At 37.2% G+C, this 27,329-nt stretch overlaps 1 protein-coding gene across 7 annotated transcripts in view; it reads left to right on the forward strand.

Annotated features, from left to right (window-relative positions):
• The window catches only part of EPS15 (epidermal growth factor receptor pathway substrate 15), a 138,699-nt gene that overhangs the window by 13,598 nt on the left and 97,772 nt on the right, over positions 1-27,329 (forward strand). For all 7 annotated transcript variants that reach the window (XM_013999405.2, XM_005665438.3, XM_021096667.1 and 4 more), the window contains exons 2-4: positions 20,290-20,331; positions 23,667-23,756; positions 25,402-25,449. In XM_013999405.2, the coding sequence (XP_013854859.1) occupies positions 20,290-20,331; positions 23,667-23,756; positions 25,402-25,449 (180 nt within the window). The remainder of the gene's footprint in view (positions 1-20,289; positions 20,332-23,666; positions 23,757-25,401; positions 25,450-27,329) is intronic.

Below are 27,329 nucleotides of genomic sequence, written 5' to 3' on the forward strand. Positions count from 1 at the left end.
AAGACAAAAAATAAATAAATAAATACTTTTAAAACAGCCACATTGACATAAAAATCACATATTATATAATTTATCCATTTGAAATGTACAGTTCAGTGGTTTTTAGTCTATTCATGGTTGTGTGCAACTATGACCACGGTTAATTTTGGAGCATTTCTATCACCTAAAAGAGAAACCTTGTACCCCTTAGGTATCATCCCTTCTTCATGTTTTCTCCAGCCCTAAGAAGCCACTAATCTACTTCTGTCTTGGTAGATTTACCTATTCTGATCTTTGTATGAATAGAATCATACATGGACTCTGGTGACTGGCTTCTTTCACTTAACATAATGTTTTTGAGGTTTATCCAAGTTGTAACAAGTATCAGTACTTTATTATCTCTTTATGACTAATACTCCGTTTTATTGTTATATCACAATTATTGTTATACCATGTTTATTATTTATTGTTTATCCATTTGTCCACTGATGGACATTTGGGTTGTTTCCACCTTTCGGCTATTATAAATGAACATTTCATTTCTGCTGGATACATATCAAGCCATATAGGAACTCTATGTTTAATTGTTTGAGGAACTGCCAGCCTATTTTCCAAAGCAGCTGCACCATTTTATATTCCCCACCAGCAGTGTATGAGAATGAGGATTTCTCCACGTCCTCTCAAATAATTGTTACTATCTGATTTTTCAATTCTGGCCATCCTAGTGGGTGTGAAGTAGCATCTCATCATGGCAGTGCTTTTCATGTGCTTATGAGCCATTTGTTTATCTTCTTTGGAGAAATGTCTATTCTTATCCTTTGCCCATTTTAAATTGCGTTGTGTATTATTATTATTATTATTTTTTTTGTCTTTTTGCCTTTTTTTTTCTAGGGCCGCACCCGTGGCATATGGAGTTCCCAGGCTAGGGGTCTAATCGGAGCTGTAGCCACTGGCCTATGCCAGCACCACAGCAATGCGGGATCTGAGCCGCCTCTGTGACCTACACCACAGCTCACAGCAATGCCAGATCCCCAACCCACTGAGCAAGGCCAGGGATCAAACCTGCAACCTCATGGTTCCTAGTCTGATTCATCAACCACTGCGCCACAACGGGAACTCCAAGCGTTGTGTTTTAATATTGAGTTATGAGAGTTTTTTTATTCTAGATATGTCCCTTAAAGGCTGTTTGCAAATATTTTCTCCATTCTGTTGATTGTTTTTCTCCTCTCTTAATAATGTCCTTTGATACACAAAACTTTAAAATTTTGATGAATCCAGTTTATCTATTTTTTCTTTTGCTACTTGTGCTTTTTGTGTCATATCTGACAGCCCCTTGGCAAATCTCAGGTGATGCAGATTTATCCCTATGTTTTCTTCTAAGGGTTTTATAATTTTAGCTTTTACATTTAGGTCTTTGATCTGGATTACGTTAATTTTTATACATGACGTGAGATAATGTCCCGGCTTTGAGCTTTTGCATGGATATACAGTTGTCACAGCACTGTTTGTTGAAAAGACTCTTCTTTGCACATTGAATGATCTCAAAGATCAGTTGACCATAGATGTATGAGTTTATCTCTGGATTCTTTAATTCTGTTCTTTTAATCTGTATGTCTCTCCTTGTGTAGTATAGCACTGTCTTGATTATGATTGTTTTATACACAGTTTTGAAATTTGAAAGTGTTAGTCTGTTAACTTTGTTTTTCTTTTTCACAGTTGTTTGGCTATTCCGTGTTCCTTGTAATTCCATATGGCTTTTAGAATTGCCTTCCAATTTCTACAAGGAAGTCATTTGGAATTCTCAGAGATTGCATTGATTCTGTAGATTAGTTTGGGAGTATTGCTATCTTAATAATGTTAAGTCTTCTGATCCATAAACATGGGATTTTTTTCCATTTATGTATATAATTTTGTTCAGTATCTTGTAGACTTAAGAGTATGAGTTTTCTACTTATTAAATTTATTAAGTATTTTATTCTTTTTGATGTGATTAGAAATCAGTTATTTGAATGGAATTGATTTCTTTAAATTAAAAAATTTTATTGAAGTATAGTTGATTTACAATATTTTGTTTTGGGTGTACAGCAAAAGTGACCCTTTGATATATCATGTATATATTCTTTTTCCGATTCTTTTCCCTTATAGATTATTATAATATATTGAGTATAGTTCTTTGTGCTATACTTCTTTTGTGGTTGTCTGTTTTATATGTGGTAATGTGCATATGTTAATCCCCAAATCCTAATTTATCCCTTCCCCTCTTTCCCCTTTGGTAACCATAAATTTATTTTCTTTGTGAGTCTGTTTCAGTTTGTATATAAGTTCATTTGTGTCTTTTTTTAAATTTCATATATAAGCAGTATCATATAACGTTTGTCTTTCTCTGCTTGGCTTATTTATTTCACATACTATGGTGATATCTAACATTCATGTTGCTGCAATGGTATTATTTCATTCTTTTTTATGGCAACGTGGCAATGTAATATTCCATTGTGTAAGTGAAATTTCTTTCTTTTCTTTTCTTTTCTTTCTTTCCTTTTTAGGGCCGCACACACGCGCAGCATATGGAGGTTCCCAGGCTAGGGGTCTAATTGGAGCTGTGGCTGCCGGCCTACGCCACAGCCACAGCAACACATGATCCAAGCTGCGTTTGTGACCTACACTACAGCTCACGGCAGCTCTGGATCATTAACTCACTGAGTGGCACCAGGGATCGAACCCCAAACCTCATGGTTACTAGTTGGGTTTTTAACCACTGAGCCATGACAGGAACTCCTAGAATTGGTTTCTTGATTGCATTTTTATCTTGTACATTGCAATTATAAAAAATTCCATTTTTTTTTATATTGTCCTTGTATTCTCCAACCTTGCTGAACTCATTTATTAGTTCTAGTAGTTTTTTAGTGGAGGATTTTTTATGTAATAGAGCATGTCATGTGTGAATAGAGATAGTTTTACCTCCTTTTTTCCAGTCTGGATGCCTTTTATTTCTTGTTCTTAACTAATTTCCCTTCCTAGAAACTCCAGTACAATGCTGGTTAGAAGTATCCAGAGTGGACATTCTTGTCTTGTTCTTGATCTTTGGGGAAAAGGATATATTTAGTACCTTGAAGGTGCCTAGTTCAGCCATTGATTATTTAGGAAACCTAGTATTATTTGAAAGGGGTTTAATTGACATTTGGGTTATGTAGCTCAGGGTTTCTTGAAAATGGTCCTGTACTATCAGCAACACCTGAGAACTTCTTAGAAATGTGAATTGTTTGATCTCACCCCAATCCTATTCTGAATCAGAATCTGAAATACAGAGTTTGGGGAATTTATGTAGCCTTTTTCATGGTAAATATAGTTCATATTTTAAAAAATCTAGTAATGCTACTAATGAATAATATATACAGGGTTTTAAATATATGAACCATGTCATATTCACAGACTGCTTTTGATAGATATTTTTTCTTCCTCCCTCCCTTCCTTCCCCCTTTCTTCCTTCTTTCCTCCCTCCCTTTCTCCCTTACCTCCTACCATTTGTGGAAACAACCCTGAGAGATTGTTAGTTTCCTCTGTTTGGGGGCATTTGCTAAGGATGAGCTCTGGGATCTTGCTGTATAGCACTGGGAACTATGTCTGGTGACTTGTGATGGAGCATGATAATGTGAGAAAAAAGAATGTATACATGTATGTGTGACTCGGTCACCTTGCTGTGCAGTAGAAAATTGACAGAACACTGTAAATCAGCTGTAATGGAAAAAATAAAAATCATTATAAAAAAAAAAGAATGAGCTCTGGCGTTGTACCTCATGGCTTGGAATTCTAGTTCTGACATTTACTAGCCACGTGAATTTGGTCAAGTCATTTAATCTCTTTGTGTTTCAGATTCTTCATTGTAAAGTGTGATAAGGGTGTTTACAGAGTTGTGGCAGTTAGATGCTATAATACAAGTAAAGTGCTGAGAATAGTGCCTGGCCCATACGTCCTTAAATGTAAATGTTTACTGTTAGAATTATTGTTGATCAAGAGCACCCAGCCAGGGCCTTTTTCTCTTACCATTCTTCTATATGTTTCTTGCTGAGCCTGAAATTCATTCCTCTCTTTTGCTTTATTCATTTGAGAAATACTGAGTACTTACTGAGTATTGAGCCATTGGGTTATAATTTCTCTCTCTTTTTTTCCCTCTGTCTTAAGATGTCTATATTTTGATATTACATAGTGAACAAGACAAGTCACTGGCCTCATGGGTTAATATTTCTAGTGAGGGAGGCCAATAGAGACAAATAATAAATATGCCAGATAGTGATAAGAGCTAGGGAGAATAATAAAATAGGATGAGGGAAGAGTGTTGTAAGGTGGCACTCTAGATAGGGTTGCCAGAAAGGCCTCACTGAGGATATTACATTAGCTCAGAAATACAAATGAAAGGAGTTCCCATCGTGGCTCAGTGGTTAATGAGCCCGACCAGCATCTGTGAGGTTGTAGGTTCTATCCCTGGCCTTGTCAGTGGGTTAAGGATCCAGCATTGTTGTGGCTCTGGTGTAGGCTGGACTCCTAGCCTGGGAGCCTCCATATACCACAGGTGTGGCCCCAAAAAGGCCCCCCCGCCAAAAGAAACCTGAATGAAATAAGAAGTGAGCCTTATGAATATCTATGGAGATATTACAGGTAGAGGAAACAGCAGGTATATAAGTCTTGAGATTGGAGTCCTCTTTGTATTTGCTTGACTAGTTCTTTTATGATTTAGTTTAGGTGTCACCTGGAAGGGACATCCTCAGCTTTTTCTTAAGTTTGTCATGAAATAATTCAGACAAGGCTTTATTGACATTTCCTTTTCTTCTCCCTTAGGTATCTCTGATCCCATAGCAACAGTGTTTGCTCCCTCTTGATGCACTTATTGCAGTGGATTGTTACTGTCCTTTTTTCCCACTGGTCTGAGTTCTCAATATCAGGGACTATAGTTCCTTATTTATTTTATCATTACCACCATCTAGGCATATAGATGTACAACAGATGTTTCAATAAATGAGGAAAGAATGAACAGCCAAGTTTTTTGACTTCATATTTCCTCTATCTGTACTTAACTTCTGCTTGGTAAGATTGATAGTCTAAATATAATTTATTTGAATACTTTTTTGTTTGTCTGACAGCTTAGTGCCTTAAATACATTTTTGTATTTAGCCATTGTGGTATAATTTCTCTCTCTCTTTTTTTCCTCTCTCTTAAGATTAAGTTCCAGGAGGTCAAGTAAGTTCTCCTGTTTGTTCATCTCTGTATCAGGAGTGCCCAGTGTAATAACATATGAGAGATCAGCAGTTGTTTGAATGAGTGGTGTGTTAAATGTTAATACGTTGAGTCTTCTACTGAATCCCATAGGCTATATAGTATATATAAAACATATTTACAAAATATTCCAATAGACCTTGAACTGGGAGCTTTAATAGGGCATATTAGATATATTTTAAAAATGTATTAAAGTATAGTTGACTTACAATGTGGTGTTAATTACTGCTGTACAGCAAAGTGATTCTGTTATACATATACATATATGTATTCTTTTTCATGTTCTTTCCCATTATGGTTTATTATGGGATACTGAATATAGTTCCCTGTGCTATACAGTAGAATCTTGTTTATATTAGATAATCTTCACCCTCCTAACTGCTTTTCCTCAGCAGCACCATTTCAAATCTAATGTTCATATAAGTGCTCCAATCAGCTATAATATTTTCTCAACTAGAAATCAAAACATATGGTCCAATAATTATACAGAATACTTGAAATTCAGATTGGATGAGTGTTATCTCTGTACCCATGCACCAAAATTATCTCTTTCTCAAATTCCATAGTAAAAATTCTTTTTTTTTTTTTTTTGGGTGGGGGTGCTGCACTTGCGGCATATGGAAGTTCCTGAGCTAGGGGTTGAATCAGAGCTGTAGCTGCCAGCCTATGCCACAGCCACAACAATGCAGTATCCAAGCCACATCTTCAACCTACACCACAGCGCATGGCAGCACCGGATCCTTAACCCACTGAGCAAGGCCAGGGATCGAACCTGCATCCTCATGGATGTTGGGTTCGTTACCCCTGAGCCACGAAGGGATCTCAATCCATAGTAGAAATTCTTGTTTCTACTATCTTTCAGAGAGAAGCAATTATAGCAGTGGACAACCCCCAGAGCAATATTTGCGTTTTTAAAAGAAGAGTTTGCTAAGTAGGGCAAATAACAGATTGGTGGAATGTGTATAGCTGAAGGTAACACACTGCTAGTATCTTATTAAACTACTGATTGAAGAGGAACAGATCTTTTCATGTTTAGGTATAGGTAAGCTGATGGTATTTTTCCAGTCACAGGTTCAGTGGGGCCGAAAAGGATGTTTTGTATTTCCTGGCTTTTCAGTTAATTTCCAGGAAAAGACAATGAAGCACTTGCAGGGATGGTTCGTCATATGAAAACCAGTCAGTGTAATACACCACTTTAATAGAACGAAGGTGAAAAATTGTAATGATCTGAATTGATGCAGAAAATTCAACACCCTTTCATGATAAAAAAGTATTCAGCAAACTAGAAATACAAAGGAACTTCCTCAGTACGATACAGGTCGTAAGTGAAAACCCCACAGCTAACGTCATACTAAATGATGAAAAACAAAAAGCCTTTTACTCTTTGGTCAGGACAAGATGAAGATGCTGGCTTTTACCACTTCTTTTCATTATAGTACTGGAAGTTCTAGCTAGGGCAGTTAGGCAAGAAAAAGAAATAAAAGAAAGGAAGAAGTAAAATTATTTGTTTTGGGGTGACATGATTTTTAAAAAAATTTATTGTGGTAAATAATATGACATCTCCCCCCTTAATACATGTTTATGTGTATAGACACCATAGCTCATGGCAACGTCAGATCCTTAACTTACTGAGTGAGGCAAGGGATCGAACTTGCATTCTCATGAATCCTCGTTGGGTTCATTACTGCTGAGCCACAATAGGAACTCCCTATGATTTCCTTTTTTTTTTTTTTTTTTTTTTTGTCTTTTTTTAGGGCTGCATCCGTGGCATATGGAGGCTCCCAGGCTAGGGGTCAAATCGGAGCTACGGCTTCCAGCCACAGCCATAGCCACAGCGACATCAAATCTGTGCCTCATCTGTGACCTACACTGCAGCTAATGTCAGTGCCAGATCCTTAACCCACTGAGTGAGGCCAGGGATCGAACCTATGTCCTCACAGATGCTAGTCAGATTCGTTTCTGCTGAGCCATGACTGGAACTCCTTCTGACTTCTTAAATGTTGAAAACCCTAAAGATTCCACAAACGTAATGTTAGAGCTAATAAATTCAACAAGGTTGCAGGATACAAGATGAACACACAGCTGCATTTTTATATATTAGCAAAAAACAGTTCAGAAAGACATTTAAGAAAACAGTTCCATCTATATTATCATCAAAGAGAATAAAAATACTTAGGAATAACATTAACCAAGAGTGAAAGAGTTGTGCAATGAAAACTGTAGAACGGTGCTCTGACTTAATGTTTGTGATATTAGAGGAAAAATGATGGATAAATGTATGCAATTGTGGTTAGCAATAAAAAAACTATTCTTTTAAATTATCTTTATTTTTACTAAGTTGTGTTAATTAGATGGTGGCCCTTACAACTAAAATTGTCTTAGAATTGGAGTTCCCATCGTGGCGCAGTGGTTAACGAATCCGACTAGGAACCATGAGGTTGTGGGTTCGGTCCCTGCCCTTGCTCAGTGGGGTGACGATCCGGGGTTGCCAAGAGCTGTGGTGTAGGTTGCAGACGCGGCTCGGATCCCGCGTTGCTGTGGCTCTGGTGAAGGCCAGTAGCTACAGCTCCGATTCGACCCCTAGCCTGGGAACCTCCATATGCCGTGGGAACGGCCCAAGAAATAGCAAAAAGACAAAAAAATAAAATAAAATTGTCTTAGAATTGGAAAATATAGTAATACCTCTCTGATTATTATGGAGGGTCAAATGATACACTGCATATAAAAGATGCTAATAAGATGATGGTAAGGACAACAGCATTGATAATAGAGGCAAGAGACCTAAGGATTAAGAGCGAAGTCCTGCAATTAGACTTCTCGGATTTGACTCCTGATGCCTGCTCTTAAATAGATGTGTGAATTTCAGTTAGCTACTCAACTTGTTAATGTCTTACGTTCCTCATATTCCTATAAAATGGATTTAAGAGCATGGACCTTGTCGGGATAAATGGACTCAGCTGGTAAAGTGGTTAAGACTAGTACCTGGTGTGTAGGAAATGCTCAAAAAGGATTCAATATGTTATTTACTATGAAGCTATAAAATGATGATGTTTGTGTATGTATGACTTTAAAATGTAGTGTATTTAAGCTCATACTTTATAATTTAACTTGTCTTTTTTACAAGCAACATTTTATGGCCGGTTCTTTGGGGTCTCTTGGAACTCCATTAATTGAACATTTTGTTTGTTTGTTTCATTTGTGCAAAGCTTATATTTTTTTCCCTATCTACTCTTCATTTGTCTGTGTTAAATTTCAGCATGTTTGTTTACCTATAGCTAATACAGGTCAACTTTACTAAGCAAATCTATCAGTTCTAGTTTATTAATTATCCCACCTAATTGGGTATCAACAGTAATCTCTGAGGATTTGACCTCTCCCATTTTATATCAACACATTGATGAAAATTCTTTTTACTAAATTCTTTGCTGTTTTGGGAATGAGAAATAAGACAACTAATAAACATGCAAGATGTATGTTTTTTTCAGTTCATTTTAAGAAATTGATTTATATGGGAAATGATGTTTATTTCAAATTATACTTGAGATAAAATTGTGGATGTATTTTTGAAAATGTTAGGTCTATAATATGAGAAGAATTGAAATAGCAAAAAGATTTCTGTTGGTTTATATTCATTGGTTAGGTCTATATGGTTCCAAATACTAGTCAAGAAGTATAAAACTCTATCAGCCAGTTTTTAAAAAAAATTTTGTTTGTTTTTTTGCTGTTTATGGCCGTACCTGCAGCATATGGAGGGTTCCAGGCTAGGAGTCCAATCAGAGCTGCAGCTGCTGGCCTACACCACAGCCACAGCAATGTGGGATCCTGACTCCACTGAGCGAGGCCAGGGATCGAACCCACCACCTCGTGGTTACTAGTCGGATTCATTTCTGCTCCACCACAACAGGAACTCCTAAAAAACCTGTGTTACAGTATAGTTGACTTACAGTGTTATATTAGTTTCAGATGTACAGCAAAGTGACTCAATTATACATATATCCATTCCATCGCTCTTCTTTGCCCATATAGGTTATTAGAGAATATTGAGTAGATTATAGTAATATCTATTTGACATATAGAAGTCTGTTTATGTTAATCTCAAACTCCTAATTTATCTCTCTCTGCTAACATTTCACCTTTGGTAACCATAAGTTTGATTTTTAACTATTTATGTTTGGTAAATAAGTTCTTTTGTATCATTTTAATTAGATTCCACATGTAAGTGATATCATATGATATCTGTCTTTGTCTGATTTATGTCACTATTGAGTAAATTATTATCATTAATTATTATCATGTTAATGATAATCTCTAGGTCCATTCACATTGCTACAAATGGCATTATTTCAATGGGTTTTTTTTTTCGAATGGCTGTCAGCCAATTTTATTCATTCTTATATCAGAACTCTTTTGTGCAGATAATAGGAAGTGGCAGTTCGAACTGTCTTAAGTAGAAAGGAACTTTGTTAGTTTATGTGATTGATAGGTCCAGGAGTAGAGCTGGCTTCAGATGTGTTAGGGTCTCAGTGAAAGCACTATTCAGCTTTTCCTTCATCTCTTGCCTCCAGTCTCAGGTAAGCTTTCCTATTATGTACTAAAATGAGCAGTAAAAGCTTAAAGTTTGTATACTTTATAATTCCAAACCAGTGAAAAAGAGAGCCTCTTTTCTGGTAGCTCCCACAAAATAGCTGATTTTTTTCTGATTGGACTAAATAAGGTCATGTTTCTCCTTGAAATAGTTGTTATGAAAAGTAGCCTGAAGAGTAGTTTTGATTTAAAAAAAGTTTTTTTTTTTTTTTTTTTTTTTTTGAGGCTCCTGATTGTCATGGGTTGAATTGTGTCCTTTCCTCAATTTATATGTTTACTTAGAGTCATTACTGATGTATCAGTTAAAATGAGGTCATACTGGAGTGGAGTGGGCTGGTATCCTCATCAAAGGAACAAATTTGGACACAGACACACAGGGAGAATGTTATGTGGAGATTGGAGTTAGGCTGCCACATGCCAAGGAATTACCAGAAAAAGAAGGGACGCCTGGAGTAAATCCCTTCCTAGTGCCTTTAGAGGGAGCTTGTTTTTGGACTTCTGGCCTCCAGACTGTGAGACAATAAATTTCTGTTCTTCTGAGCCACCTAGTTTGCGGTACTTTTTTTTATGGCAGTCCTAGCAATACAGTGATTACTAATACAGTGATCATTAATGCAGTGATCGTAAATCTATAGTTATACCAGTCTGTTTTTTTGAGTGACTTTTTTAGCTGCATAGAAAGAGGATAGTTGGGTTCTTCCAGATTTGGAGTTTTGCTATACTGCTGTGACCAACAGACAGGAGGATCAAGGGAATTAACGTTATTGACAGGAGGATTATTGAAAAGATGTACCATAGAATATAAACTGAATGAGGAGGAACATAAAGCGAGGGTCTGGTCTGATGGCTTACAGTCCAAATGAAAGGGTCCGTGGGCAAGAAGTTAAAGGATCATAACTTGAAAGAAGAGATTGTGGTTGGAGGACAAGATGCTTGAAATAGTGATTTTGGATGGTTTCAGATAAAGGTAGGAGGGCCAGGAAGGATGTTACCATGGCAGGAACAGGTGACTGTGTCCACATTGGTGGCACATTGTCTAACTGTGTTTAGAGAGACCGCTGGAGTCAAGGAAGTCAAGGAAGTAAGAAGCCAGATTTTCATGGAGGTTTAAGGTGGAGAGGAAGACAGCCATTGCCAAAGCCTTAGATGAATGATGGAGAGAGACCAGGAGGTTAAACGGTATCAGTGATAAGGAAGAGGAGAGGGTAATTCTGCTGAAAAGAGCCTCAAAAGAGTAGAGCTTTATTTTGTGTTTTGTTTATCCACAAAGACGATGTGGATAAGCCTCACAGATGAGCAAAGAGGATTTTAATCCTAAAATTTCTAGAACCGGAGATAGGCGAGTGATTAAAGCTGGACTGCAGCTATTTGAGAGGGCTTCTAGGGAGGTGAGTGATTGTTTCACTTAAATTGAGGAGTTAGAGGTAACATTCTTAGAAAAGACTGTCTGGCTTGCTCAGGAGAGGACCAGGTGTTATTTCATGTAGGGGGTGGTGGGAACTTTCTCAGAAGCGATTGAGGAAAAAGGACTTGCTTGCTTTTTTCTTTTTGTGCTGGACTAGTAAACTTGAGAGCAAGGGCTGTATCACTGTGCCTATCTCATCTTTGAGGTTTTTGCCTATCTCATCATCACTGTGTCTATCTCAGTCTTTGGCAAGTGATAGGTTATCAATAAATGTTGAGTAAATTAATTTATACTCCCAGCAATATTTTGAGAATTGACTGCAAGAAGGAATTTCACTAATGATCATTCATTCAACTCATATTTATATTTTTTTGAGGGCTTCTATTGTAGGTATTGTGTGAGGTATTGGGGATTTGATGATGAACAAGATGAATGTGATTTTCTGCTCTCGTGGAACAAATATTATAGTGAGGACAACAACAACAAAAAAGCAAACAGACAAAAGTTGTAACAGGTCCCTGAAGGAAACAAGCAAGGCTAGGAAGTAGAAATTTTTAAAAAGGGCCTGTATTATGATGATCCAAAAAAGTCTCTGCGTGGGTAATATTTAAGCTAAGTCCTAAAGAAAATGAAGACACCAACTGTGCTTTTCTGGAAGAGAGAATATATGAAAAGGTGTGAGTTGGGGCAGAGTTTGTTCTTTTAGAACTGAAATCTCAGAGTGAAGTTAGTAGCCTCTTAAGTGAGGTGAGCAGAGCCTGGATCATGCAAGGACTCAAAGCCATGTCATGGAATTTGGATTTAATTTTTTGTCAAATGAGAAGCCATTAATGGCTTAATGTTACATGGGGGACTGTTATGTCCTTTTTATATTTAAATATACTCTGCAATCTGTGGAGGAAAATAGAGACAAGAATAAAAGCAGAGAGGATGGATAGAAGGTTCTGATAGTCAAGATGAGATATGAACTAAGACATGGAGAGAGGTAGGTGGATTCAACATGTTTTGATATTAGAGTTGATAGCACTTGGTGCATATGATGGATTGAAAATTGAGAGTGAGGGATAGCTCACTCTTAACGTATTTGACTTGTGCACCTAGATGGTTGGTGTTGGAAGTGGAATAGGTTTTTGGAGGAAAAAAATACAAGTTCTCTTAGATGTTTGGGAAACATCCAAGTGGAGATGGAAGTAGATGGTTAACATGTAAGTTTAGAGTTCAGAGAAGAGGTCAGAACGGAAGATAACAATTGATATTCATCAGCATAAATGTGGTATTTGATCCATGGGAATTCGCGTGATCATCTGGCAAGTGTAGAAAATGACATGAAAGAGATTGTGAATATCCTTTGTAAGACACAAAGTGCTGTACAAACGGAGGAAGTGGTTATTTTGTTTCATTTGTTCCTTCTATGCATTTTTATAAATCCATATGTTAGTTGTTCATACTTAAAGACAGTGCTTCTCTCAGTGATTTCTGTTTATTTGGGGCTGGCAAGAATGGTATATGTGGACTCACTGCCTTCTGATGAGACACCAGAAGTCTATTATTCATTCTTTGTTGGTCTGCCACCTAGATTTTTTATCAGATTGAACTGGATTTAATAAAAGCTAGTCCATTATTGGTTTGAGTTGCTGGTTTGGTCTGTTTATGCCTATTGTTTTTCAGTAGTAATACAGCTGTACTGCCTACTTAAAGTCCTTTTAATCTTTTATTCTTTTGTCTCCTTAAACTCAGAAGGTTTTGCTCTCTTTCCCTGCAAGCCATTCACATCATGTAAATGTATGTGTGTAAAAGCATAGGCTCTTCTGGTTTCCTTCATTTGGTATTTGGTCTTAGGAGTTGCTGTTCCACCATTAGAGAGGTGGTGGTGATAGTTGTGGTGGAGTTGAAAGGATATAGTGACTAGTTCTCTTTTTGGTTGCTCTTGAAATTGGAGTACTAGAAGGCTGAATTCTAAATAGCTGAATTTTTCTGTGTTAATGTGTGAGGAATACATGCATGGAAGATTCCCCAGAAAATTGTATGCTTAAAAAATTTTTTTTAATTTTTTATCTTTAGGGCCACACCCATGGCATATGGAAATTACTGGGCTAGGGGTCAAATCAGAGCTGCAGCTACCAGCCTGTGCCACAGCCACAGCAATCTGGGATCCGAGCAGCATCTTCGACCTGTGCTACAACTTGCAGTAACACTGGGTCCTTAACTTACTGAGCAAGGCCAGGGATCGAACCCACATCCTTGTGGACACTATGTTGGGTTCTTAACTCGCTGAGCCACAGTGGGAACTCTGAAAATTGTATGCATTTTAATGATTTTTTTTTAAAAAATGCGCACTAGTACTGAATTGTTAATCATATTCTTAAATTTTTAGAGAAAACAAAACTAAAAAGATTTTGAGTGATTTAGTTGAAAGAATAAAATCTGTTTTATTGTCTCCTTTCACTATGCAGACTTCTATATCTATTTGCTTTTATGCACAATGTTGTTTTTCTTTGGATTGCTACCTTCCTTCTAACTTCACCATGGTTTTCAACACTGTCTCTTCATGGGAGGTTGCAAAAAGTGGTACAGAGGGGTTCTATACCCTTCACTTAATTGTCCCCGATTGTTGGAACACTGTATATTCCTGTAGTTTAATAGCAAGATCAGGAAATTACCATTGGCACAATTCACATACTTTATTCAGATGTCATCAGTTTTATAAATACTTATTTGTGTGTATGTATATAGTTCTGTGCTTATGCAGTTTTTGTTTGTTTGTTTTGTCTTTTTGTGTCCTGTAGGGCCGCACTGGCGTCGTATGGAGGTTCTCAGGCTAGGGGTCTAATTGGAGCTGTAGCTACTAGCCTTCGCCACAGCCACAGCCACAGCCACAGCAACGCGGGATCCGAGCGGTGTCTGTGACCCATACCACAGCTCACGGCAATGCCAGATCCTTAACCCACTGAGCGAGGCCAGGGATCGAACCCGCAACCTCATGGTTCCTAGTTGGATTCATTAGCCACTGAGCCATGATGGGAACGCCTCAACTATGTTTTCCATCTCTCAGTCTGGGTAGCTGCTTCACGTTTTGCCACCATATCTGCATTCTGACGAGCTGGAAGAGGGACTGGGAGGTAGAAGGCATTTTCCTGTAGGTGTGCAACCTGGGAGTTGGACACATTACTTCCTTTCACGTTCCATTGAGGGAAACTAGAATTGCAAGAGAGGCTGTAACTTTAGCTAGGTGTCCATATGTCTGAGTAAGGCTCAGGGGTATTATTACCAAAGAAAGAAGAGAAGCAAGGATATTAGGGAATTAGCCATCTCTTTTTAATTCAATTAATTTAATTCATACAAAGCCTATGAAGAATAGATATTATTAGTACTTTATAGACAAGGAGGCAGCCTTTTCAAAGAAGTGAAATAAGATTATACAGCTAAGAAGTAGGGGAATAGGCTTTGAATCTAGGTCTATCTAATACCAAAATATGAGTGTTTTTACAAAAGTCACATCTCTCATTTACAAGCACTTAACGCTTTTTTTCAGAGTAGTAATAGCTGTTTGCTCTTTAGAAGAAATTCTTACATTTATGAATATTTTTCTTTCTGACAACTGATAAGAGTTTATGGTATAGCCAGTGAATAAATAATTGATTTTAAATTATAATGTTAGAATTTTTAAGTCAGATTGTAATTTTGATAACTTTAATTTAAAAGTTTTCCTTGAGAAATTAATTTATTAGTTCCTAAAAATTCATGTGTAATTTTGCATACTGATTGCAGGTTTTAGATTTTACATTTTTCCCCCAATTGAAAATAGCTTTATTGTTTTCTTCTAATTATAAAAGTGAGAAGTGCCTATTATAAAATAAGTTTTCAGAAAACACAGAATAGAAGATGTAAAAATCATTTATAATTCCATTGTCTGGAATTATTTATCTGGAAATAATTGTTGTTACCATTTTCTCTATGCCGTTCAAATTTTCTCCTCTGTGCATTCATTATTTGTGTTCTGTATATGCGATTTTTTTTTGACATCTAAAATGACATTTCAGTTTAAAAAAAACCCCCAGATTTTCCAAGCCACACCAAACACACTCTTTGGTCATCTTGCTTGATGAATGAATTGCCAACTTGGATGGCTTTTTCCAGTTGCACTTAGTTGTATCGCATTAGCATAGTTAAGCAGCACAGGATGTACTCTAGAACACTTGTTGAGCCAATGCCTTCTCAGATGTGTTTACGTGGTAACCAGTGAGCCTGAAATGTGATGATTAATGAGGTACAGTTTGGAGTTCAGAATTTCTTACTATTTATGAATTTTTTTCTCTAGGTGCTAAAAATTCAACTGAATTGTCTTTAAAATTAACTCCTTGTTAGTAATGCAATGTATTTCATTTGCTTTCTCTGTGAGTACCCTGGTGGCCTAGTAGTTAAGGATCTGGTATTGTCACTGCTGTGGCTTGGGTTCAATCCCTGGCCAAGGAACTTCCACAGGCTGTGGGTGAAGCCAAACCAAGCGAACAGAAATTTGCTTTCTCTAGCAAAGTATTTACACTCTTGTCTGGAAGTAGGGCTAATATATAAGTTTTTATTCAAACTGGAACATGTTTGAGAATGAAAGGGACATTTCAAATGTTTAGTTTTCCAAGTTTTTTGAAAAAATTTTTTTTGGCCATCAAAATGGTTTTGTTACATTGATAGATCGTTAAATAGTATTTGTTCTAGGTCACAACAAAATAAAGTCTTTACATTAATTACAAGAATATTTAAAAACGTAGCAGAATATGGAGTTCCCGTCGTGGCTTAGCCGTTAACAAACCCCAACTAGTATCCAGGGGGATGTAGGTTCAATCCCTGCCCTCACTCAGTGGGTTAAGGATCCGGTGTTGCTGTGGGCTGTGGTGTAGGTCGCAGATGTGGCTCAGATCCTGTATTGATATGGCTGTGGTGTAGGCCAGCAGCTGCAGCTCCAATTCTACGCTTAGCCTGGGAACCTCCATGTGCCGAGGGAGCAGCCCCAAAAAGACAAAAAACAAAAACATAGCAGAATAATTATTGTTGGTAATAATCATTTTTGTCAGCTTCTTAGCCATATCTGAATCTCTGAACAATGTCATTATTTCCCAGTGTAGTTTAAGCAGTTTTAATTTTTTTTTATAAAGTTGTCTATGGCATTTTTCAGTTACATTTTATGGTTTGTAGTTGTTGACTCTTTTCATAACCAGTAGTATTTTGAATTGCTAATATACTCTCTATATATGTTGTGGTGTAGCTGCCTAACTCAGGAAGGTTTTTATTAAGTGGGGAATATTCTATTTTTTTCTTATTGAAAACTATAAATTTATTAGCCTCAGTATTTTCACAGGCATTGTCTTTTTGCCTCTATTAAAGGTACTCTTTTATAAATTTTTAATAAGACAAATCTTGTCATACAAGTCATCTCTATTTATGGTTATTTTACATGTTCTGCTAAATTCAGATGCTGCGAAATTGTAGGCTTTCTGTAATTTCATTTCATTCCAGTATAGAATATAAATTTATCCAGTTAAAAATAGGAAAACTCTTTTGGTGGAACTTCAAGAATTCCTTCCTAAGTATAATGATAGAATTTCAAAATTAAATCTTGTATTCTCTTTGAGCTGTTATCATTACATTATTCAGTTCTTGCCTTGCTTTTGAGGGATATGTTTCAATGTCTTGGCAAACTTTCCATTTAATAATTGGTATTTGCTAAAAGCTTTAATAGCTAAAAGGTTTTTTGTTTTTGTTTTTTTGGCTCTTTATTCATTGAACTTTAATCTTTGATTGAGGCTTTTTCCTGGGAACTATGTCTACTCACTTATGATGGAGTATGATAACATGAGAAAAAAGAATGTGTACATGTATGTGTAACTGGGTCACCATGGTGTACAGTAGAAAAAAAAATTGCATTGGGGAAATAACAATTTAAAAAAAAAGGCTTTCTCACTGATTTTTAGCAATATGCAACCAGTTTTTAGAGGACCTGTTTTCAAAAAGTTTTAATACTGAGATTCTTAGTTGGGTTTATAGAGTCAATCTTTCAAAGATTCTAGCCTTTAAATTATGATGACAGGTTACAAGTATAGAGCACATATTGCCGTGTTGAAGTTTTTTTTTGTTTTCAGTATCGTTTTTATCCTTAAACTTTTAACTATGAATATATAAAAACATTTATAAGTTTTGGCATTTGCAGCTAACTCATTATAGTGATGTCGTTAGAACTCAATGATAAATAAAAATAATCTCAAAAGTTTTATGCAAATTATCTATTCATTTTCTAGGTGAAAATTTAGTACATAATTTTGTATCAAATATACAGTTTATTCACTTTAGCTCATTGCACCTGAAAGTATTTATTTTACAGAAATGATTGTCAGGAGTTCCCATTGTGGCTCAGTGGTTAACGAATCCAACTAGGAACGATGAGGTTGCAGGTTCGATCCCTGGCCTTGCTCAGTGGGTTAAGGATCCGGCGTTGCCGTGAGCTGTGGTGTAGGCTGCAGATGTGGCTCGGATCCCGCATTGCTGTGGCTGTGGCATAGGCCGGTGGCTACAGCTCTGATTCAGCCCCTAGCCTGGGAACCTCCATATGCCATGGGAGTGGCCCTAAAAATGGCAAAAAGACAAAAAAAAAAAAAAAAAAAAGATTGTCAGACAACACAGTAAACAGTTGTAGAATTATACCATGCCATAAATATCAAAACTATAAAACCACCTGAAGAGATTTTAGACTATTAATTCCTCACACGTACTTCATTTGCACCTAACCTATAATTTCTCTTACTTTACTGGCTGGTGGCCTGATACATCTTGCGGGTCGTTGCACATGTCACTGTACTGACTGGCATACCAAATACTTCTTCCACTGTCTTGAAAGACTTAAAGAGTTAGCTGTCCATGATTGCTTATGTCTGAGGGTTACTTTTCAGTGAGTCTTTTGTATGCTGTCCTTGAAAAGGTGTTATTTATGTTTTACCTGTAAAGAGTCGGGAAAAAGGTGGAATATCACTAGTCCTTGATGATTTCATCACTTGTTCAATTGATTTAGAACACTTACATATTACTAGCTGATTTCTTGGACAGAAGTTAGGTGTATACAGTAGAGGTATGCTAAATTCATTTTGGTTTATTTTAGTGTAGTGATTGAAAATAATAGTTCATTTAAGAAAACAGGAAGTTTGATACAAGTGGTGGATGGATGTCGAGACAACAGGTTGTTTTGTCCTGAGAAAAGCAAGGCATATGGGAAAGAGCATGGAGCTTAGAGTGGGCCAGACCTGCGTTCAAGTCCAGGCTCTGCCACTTAAAAGCTTAGACAAGTAACCTCCCTGAGTCTAGATGTATTAGAGTTCTCCAGAGAAGCAGACCAACAGAACAGAGACACACACACTGATTGATTAATTTTAAGGAATTGGCTTTTATGACTGTGGAGGCTGGTAAGTCCTCAATCAGCAGGGCAGGCTGGGAACTCAGGGAAGAGTAGATGTTGCCACTGAGTCTGAGGACATTCTGGAGGCAGAATTCCTTCTTTTTCAGGGGACCTCAGTCTCTTCTCTCTGAGGGTTCAGCTGGCCTGCCCACAGTATTGGAGGGTCATCTGCTTTACTTATGGTTTACTGCCTTACATGTTAATCACATCTTTAAAAATACCTTTAACAGTAACATCCAGACTGGTGTTTGACCAAACAACTGGGTACCCTTGCCTAGTCAAATTGACATGTAAAATTAACTTTTACAGGAGATTTCTTTATTTGCATACTGGGATGATAATTTATGGCTTATAAGGGTTAAGTGTGGTAGTATTTGTAAAGCACTTAGTAGGCACAATGAATGTTGGTTTCTTAATCTAGTTTTGTACCCAGTCCAACTTTGATGCTTGAAGATTTTTTCCCCTATTTATCTTTGTATTTCTAACCAAGCCTCTCCTGCCCCTTCATCTACTTAGTAAGTGCTGTCCAATGTGTTTTAAACGTTTTTCTTCAAACCACACCCGTCTTTTTTGCCATTGCCTGTGTTCAGGTCCTCTGCAGGGCCATTAACATTATTTTCTAATTAACCCTCTGCATTCCATCTTTTTGCCTCTTCCCATATAAAAAAGTTACTTAGAACTAATACCAAGTTAATAGCTCTTGAATTTGTCACCCCTTTCATCCTTATTTTCTTTATTTTTATCATGGCAAATGAAGCCCTTCATGAGTTGTCTTCTGTAACACGTCATGATCTTATTTCTAATCTTGTCCCCATCCAGAACTCCTTATTGTTCTTTTCAAACAGAACTGAGCTTGCTTTTGTGTGGTTTTGTGCATGCTGTTAACCTCTGTATAGAATCACCTTCTCCCCTACGCTCCCATACATCAAATTTCTGCACTGATGTTGCCCCTGGGAAGCCTTCTGAGACTCTCTTCCTGGTCCCAGAACACTCTTAACACATCCATGTATATATCATGCAAACCTGAGCCTCCAAAAATTGATGCTCCTAAGCTGTGTTTCAGGTGATACATGGATCTGTTTGTCAGCTGACCAGGGAACCCTTTGAACTGTGGTATGAATCGAACAGCACTCCCTGCCTACAAGCATTTCAGATTTCATTATATCGTATTTTGTACATTAGTTTGTGTATTCATTTGAATATTTTATTGAAGTGGTTTTTGAATTGTATTCATAGGTACCTTGGGCACTTGGCTAGAGGATGAATGCTTTAGGTGTTAGGAATTTCAGTTGATCTTTAATCAAATTGTTTTATCCCTAATTTGTTATATGTTGGGTTTCTGAGTAAAATTTTACATGGGGAAAGGTATTCTGGTGTCATAAATCATTTAAAAATTTTTATTTAAATAATTTATTGTCTACCTGACTCTTGAAGTAATCCATGTGGCTACCTTTAATCATTTTCCCCTCCCTGACCCAAAAAGAAACAAAACTTTTTGAAATCAAGGATATTTTAATCGTATTCATCTTTGTTCCTAGTATCTGTTGAATGAATGCAAATATATTAATAGAAGTTATTGAATAGCATTTAATTTCTAATTATTTATTTATTTTAGTTATCAAGTGGGAATCCTCTATATGAAAAATACTATAGACAGGTAAGACGTTTGTTTTTTTTTTTTTGTCTTCTTAGATTGAACATAGAATATACTTTCAACTTCTTAATTTTATACATGCAGCCAGCTGAATGATTTTGACATTTGTTGTTTTCATTTTCTTGTGCTTTAACCTCCTGCTTTGATTAATGCTTTTGACAAGCTCTCAGAAAGATGAAGGAAAGATAATTATGCCCAAACACTTAATTATCGTAAATATCTTATCTGAAAAATCCATGTAGCACTAGGTTTATTCCTCCAGATATAAACATCCAAATTAATTTATTAGCTAAATAGGAATGATTTTATGTTATTTTTAAGACATTAAAGTTTAATTTTAATAAAGTTAAACCATGACTCTCATACAAATATAAAATGAACATGTGTCAAGGATTTTTTATTCAGCTCATAAATTATTGGGAGAACAGTAAAATGTAAAAATGGGAATGTGAGTTACAGAAATTTATATTCTCCATGAGAGAAAATTCATTTCATTGGTGTGGACAGAAATCATTCTGTCACTATCAGTTTTCTATAATTTAACCTCTACCCATACAGAGTGTAAAATAATCTAGTTGATAGAAAGTCAAAGATACATACCATAGATAATCTCCTAAGAGACAGTCTTATTGGCCCATTTCCAACATCAGATCATTTTTCTTAATAATTTTTTCACCTTGTGATCATGATTACAGAAAAGGCTGGTCTCATTATATTTGAACCGGTTATCTATATAGTTGCAGCAAGTGTTAATGAACCATCATAACTCTCCTTGGGAGTCAGTTGCAAATCTAGAGCCATACATTTAGTCTTTAACAATTTCTAAGGCCAGAGAATTAATTTTTGCTTGAAATTTCTAAAGAATCTCAGATTGTACGTTTTAAAGCCTGTTATTTATTCCTCTATCCTGAGCCTAGGATCCAAACTTCAGAAATTCTCTTCTTTATATTTCACAGGTTATACATATAAACTTGAGTACATTTATCTCATCTTGGTTTCCTGTATCTGCTAAATTTCCTAGCCTGCTAAGTGACCTTGCTTTACCACTTGAGAGGCACAGACCTTACAAACCAGGTTGCAGGCCAGTCTTCTTGTGGGGCTTTGTAGACATTGGCTCTATACCCAGCTAATCCTTGGTCCTTGATACTGGCTTATTCTGTCTGATTAAAAGAGAATCATTCTCACATATGGTCTTGTTTTTGTACAATTGGTTTACTCAACCAGTTCCTGATAAAAAGGAGAACAAATTGTTAATTAACTTATTTAATAGCTATATTGCTATAAAAAGTGAAGACATTCAGTTAAAGGATTTATTTTTGACTTCTGAAGGGTCAGTGAGAATCAGATACCATTGAAAACTTTTTCATTTGGTTTACAAAAGCAGAGCCTACTAAACTGAGGGAGACAGAGTAAGAAGAAAAAGAAAGGGCTTTTCCACATATCCATTAGACAATAGAATATGGAGTTCCTATCGTGGCGCAGTGGTTAACGAATCCAACTAGGAACCATGAGGTTGCGGGTTCGATCCCTGCCCTTGCTCAGTGGGTTAAGGATCCGGCGTTGCCGTGAGCTTTGGTGTAGGTTGCAGATGCGGCTCGGATCCTGCGTTGCTTTGGCTCTGGCGTAGGCTGGCAGCAACAGCTCCGATTAGACCCCTAGCCTGGGAACCTCCATATGCCACAGGAGCGGCCCAAGAAATCACAAAAAGACAAAAAAAAAAAAAAAAAGGAAGAAAAGTTGTAAGATCTCCTTTAAAAAAAAAATAGAATATTAAAAATAATACCAACCATATTCCACATAAATAATCAAAATTGAATTTTCGCTAATACTTCATTCAGTCCTGTGTAATTAATTCTTGTTCTCTTGCCTCTTGGGTTAGGAGTTTGCTTTCATGAGATGTATCTACTTCCTGAATACAAAGTTCTGGAATTCTGACTTAGTTTACCATACAGTCTGAAAGTTGTCTAAGTGCTGTCAGCCCAGAAATCTTTCCCTAAAAGTCTGTATTTTGAAGTGTTAATAGTTCAGAGTATGTAATACAGTACTTTACACACGGCTCTGAGACTTTGGTACACAGATTCTGGCTTGTAGCTCATGGCAGAGCCTTTAGGCAAGCGTCAGAGTGCAACAGAAAGTGCCTATAGATGACAAAGACTAAATGGCCTTTTTTTTTTTTTTTTTAATGGTAACCAAAAGAATGGAAGATAGATTCTCTTGGATAGAGTACATAAATACTTCACAAGAGTTTGATCAGTGTTTCCCTCAGTGCCTCTGTTTTTAGGCTGTGTGGGGATAGTTATTCCTTTTTTTCTCCCACATTGGTCGAGCAGTGGGCAAAGAAAAGGAGTTTTGGAGAATCCTAGAGACAAATTTCCCAACTCTTTTGGTACTTCCCTGTTACCCCAAATTTAGATTAGGCAATTCTTTCTTTTTTCCTGACTGCCTGATTTATCCCTAGCACTTGAAAGAAAGGATTTCTCTTTTGCTTCTTTGCTGGATTGGTCTGTCTGGCGTGTTTTGTATGTTTATAGCAGACTTTATCTTAAAGTAGAGAAACAGCTAGCTCACAAATATCCTAGTATGATGTTACCACTCCCATGACTTTTCAAAATTTACTTTTCATTTTTTATAAATAGAACTTTAAGAAATCTCTGCAAAAGTTAGAGTCATTGTTTTTTTGAACTGTTTTTCTGTTCTTGGTGACCTCATTCTGTCTTAAAGGAAAGTCCCCATCAGTTAAAATGATGTGTTTCCCTTAATGTGCTTTAGGAACTTAACAGATGTTTAAATATTTCTCTAAGTTTATAATGGAATCATTGCTGGTTTTAGAACTGATATTGCTTTGATTTTTTTTTTTTTGAATAAAATGTGCTGTGGTTTCTTGCAGGTAAGTATAAAAGCAGAAGTTAATTATTTAAACGTATTTGAAAAAAGATAACTGTGCAGCTATTCCCATTTGTCAAAAGACCTCTGCAGAAACTACTACCCTTTTCCTCCTATTGCCATTTAACTTTATCAGAATTTAAATGGCAGCTATAGAAAACTTGGAGTCAGAAGATAGTGCTAATGTTGTGTCTCCACTAATTTGTTCTACTTCCTCTGAGCTTCAGTTTTATCATTTGTGTAATGGGTGTGATAAAGACAATCTAAATTGCCAGTGCTGTCTAGATGGTACTCTTCTCATATGGCCCTCCACAGATTCCGTGGCCTTTGTTAGTCAAAAGATTCCTGCTCCCCTTTTGAAAACGCCCTTTCCCAAGTCACAGGGAGGAAGGCAGGTAAATGGTGATAATTTTATCTTTATGTTTATCATCAGCTTATGGTTTGTATCTTTTCAGGTTGATTCGGGCAGTACTGGAAGGGTATTGGCTTCTGATGCTGCTGTGTTCCTGAAAAAATCAGGACTTCCAGACCTGATACTTGGAAAGGTAGTACTTTTTCATTGTAACTAGATTATAATGAATATTTAGTAGTGTAGGTAAATTAGATGCAAATTTAGAAAGATAGCATCAAGAAACGTAGAACTGAGTCATATAAGAAGTTACAGTAATGCAATGGAGGGGATTTCTGGTGTGTCAGTTTACGCTCTTGAAAAATAAGGTGCTTTTCACATTTTTAGAAGACATTACTTTTTAGTAGGATGAAATGAGGAAGTAATAGTACATTTGGGTATTGTGGGAAGAAACAGTGCAGACTGGAAACCTTGCCACCCACTCAGAATTTGCTCTATCCCTGCTTCCTGTGTTATAACTGTCTCTCACCAGATTTAATATGTGGTAAGTGGAGTAGGGGATAAAAGGCTTAGGAAAGAGCACAAAGACGTAGAAAGTCCCTCTCTTGGCTTGATCTTGCAAATCCTTGTACATAATATTGATATGTATTTAAACCCTAAAAAATAATCATTATTAATAATTTAATTATTCATAAATAAACATTAACCATTTCAACTTATCCATAAGAAAGACTATCATTTTAATATCATGTTCTTGTAGAGAGAGTATTGCACTTGGAGTTAGAACCTGGGTTAATGTAAAAGGAATTGGACTGAAAGTTAGAACTTGGGTTTTATTTCTTTCTTTGATGCCTTAAATGTTCTTGAGTTAGTCGCTTAACCTCACTGGACCTTTCATATCTTTATATAGGGTTACACTAAATTATCTTTAAGGTTTCTTTCCACTTTTTTTTTTTTTTTTTTTTTTTTTTTTTGGTCTTTTTGCCATTTTCTTGGACCCCTCCCTCGGCATATGGATGTTCCCAGGCTAGGGATCCAATCGGAGCTGTAGCCGCCAGCCTACGCCACAGCCACAGCAACACAGGATCCAAGCCAAGTCTGTGACCTATACCACAACCCATGGCAACACTGGATCCTTAATCCACTGAGCAAGGCCAGGGATCGAACCTGCAACCTCATGGTTCCTAGTTGGATTCGTTAACCACTGAGCCACGATGGAAACTCCATCTTTCCACTTTTAATTCTATGATTCTTTTATTTTTTTGGCTGTGCCTATGGCATGCGAAAGTTCCCGGGCCAGGGATCAAACCTGCAGCACAGCCATCACCAGAGCCTAAACAGTGACAACCCCAGATCCTTAACCCACCAAGCCTTGAGGGAACTCCTAATTCTGTGATTCTTAAATCTGACTGCCAAAGAACATGAAGCTGTGACTTGCAGGGCTTTAATTTATCTTTAAGATGATTTTTGTTTAAAATAGAGATTGAGGCGTTCCCGTCGTAGCGCAGTGGTTAACGAATCCGACTGGGAACCATGAGGTTGCGGTTCGATCCCTGGCCTTGCTCAGTGGGTTGATGATCCGGCATTGCCGTGAGCTGTGGTGTAGGTCGCAGACATGGCTCGGATCCCACGTTGCTGTGGCTCTGGCGTAGGCTGGCGGCTACAGCTCTGATTGGACCCCTAGCCTGGGAACCCCAACATGCCTCGGGAGCGGCCCAAGAAATGGCAAAAAGACAAAAAAATATAAACAAATAAATGAATGAATGAATGAATGAATGAATAAAATAAACCGCAGAAATAAAATAGAGATTGATACTTTTTTTTCTTCTTCTAAATTTCAGATCTGGGATTTAGCTGACACAGATGGCAAAGGTATCCTGAGCAAACAAGTAAGATTCAGAGATTAATATGAAAAATTTTTGAGTGATTCAGAATAAAAAACAGATAGCAGTTTTTGTATTTTTAAACTAAAAAAAAAAAAAAAAATTTTTTTTTTTACCAAAGTTAGGGCTTTGCAAGGGCAAGTGTTGTAACAATGAAAATACTTCCAATCATTAGATATTAAAGTACCTAATTCCCAAAGGTTTGTGTTAATTTGGTGACATTAGTCCTGGAGTGTCTTTGTTTGGGCTGCTGTAACAAAATACCACAAAGTGGTTGACTTATAAACAGCAGAAATTTACTGCTCACGGTTGTGGAGGCTGGAGGTCTGAGGTCACTACGCCAACATGTTTCTAGTGAGAGCTTTCTTCTAGGTTGCAGATTTCTTGTTTATCCTCACATGGTAGAACATGCTAGTGATTTCTGTCAGGGTTCTTGGCCTCCTTAATCAACAGATATTGGTAAGAGGCAAAACAAGAAATTCAGACAAGGCTTTATTGGGGCTCCTGCTGCAGCAGGAAGGTTCCCTTGTTTGCTCCCAGAGAGGGGACTATCTGGTTCCTTATATGGGGTGAGGGTAGGAGTAGATCTAGGGGTCTGGCCAGAGGGGTGGCTTAGGTGGTCTGCCCACCCCCTTGGTGGTGGTGTGCACAGGGCTCACGAGTCGTACCCTGCTTTTACTTCTGGCTCCTCAGAAGTGGTAGTTGGGTTTTGTATCCTGTTTTTATAATTTGCTCCAACTGCACATACACAGTTATTTTTAATCTCTTATAGTTTCTCTGTATTTTGTTGCTGGAGGAGACATTTGTCCAGGTGCAGTCACTATAGCAAAGAGTCCCAGGCCCCAGGTCCCAGCCTGTCTCAATACCATTATTTTTGGGAGTTAAGATTTCAATATATGAATCTGGTGAGGAGGACATACTCAAACAATACCGTAGGAGAATTTTTCTTAGTTATTCACGGAGACTTTTTTTTGTTTTGTGTCCTATTAATTACATTTCTTATGTGTACCAGGTTATAAATAAAAGCAGATTTTATTAGTTATGTGTTAAGATGGTATTGCTTTATACATTTGAAAGGACGCTCTTAGCTAATCAAACCTGACTACAGTGTATTATGGTCTAGGTCTTACCTCTGGGATATAAACCAAATGATTTATAGGCCAGAAGTAAACCTTAGACCAGAAATATGTGAAGGTAGGTATGGGTTTTGGACACCATCAGAGTATTTTAAAGTTCTGCTTATTGGGGATGAATTTCAGAGTTCTAGAGGATTAAATTCAGAGCTTTCTACATACTGATACATTGGTTGAGCCCAGCTATTCACAACTCATTCCCTGTATGGGGATAGCTGAAGCAGACTCAAAAAAGATGGAAAAATTTAGTTTGAGGGAGTTAGTGTCTCTCCTTTTTTTTTTTTTTCCTTTTTGGCCACCCCGTGGCATGTTGAGTGCCCAGGCCAGGGGTCATACTCGAGCCGCAGTTGCTACCTAAGCCGCAGCTGCAGCAATGCCGGATCCTTAACCCACTGTGGTGGGCCAGGGATCGAACCTGTGTCCCACCGCTCCCAAGAGGCCACCGATCCCATTGTGCTACAGGGAGAACTCCAAGGCAGGCAGTCTCTTAAGATTTCAGGGCTAGATTATAGTCCCTATTGGAGCCCTTGGGCAGAAGAGCCAATTCGGTACATGGGAAACACTGGAAAACTAAATTCATATGGGCATCCAGGGTGCTCTGTACTCAGCCAGCAAATATTTGTTGGGTACCTATTTTGAGATAGGCTTTGGAAATACAGACATGAACGTGACAGAATGTGGTCCCTATCTTCATGAGTTTATAGTAAAATTAATTCTTCATCACTATTCCTGAACTTCGGATGTTGAGTTTTG

This window comes from Sus scrofa, chromosome 6 (assembly GCF_000003025.6).
Source record: "Sus scrofa isolate TJ Tabasco breed Duroc chromosome 6, Sscrofa11.1, whole genome shotgun sequence".
Lineage (NCBI taxonomy): Eukaryota > Metazoa > Chordata > Mammalia > Artiodactyla > Suidae > Sus > Sus scrofa.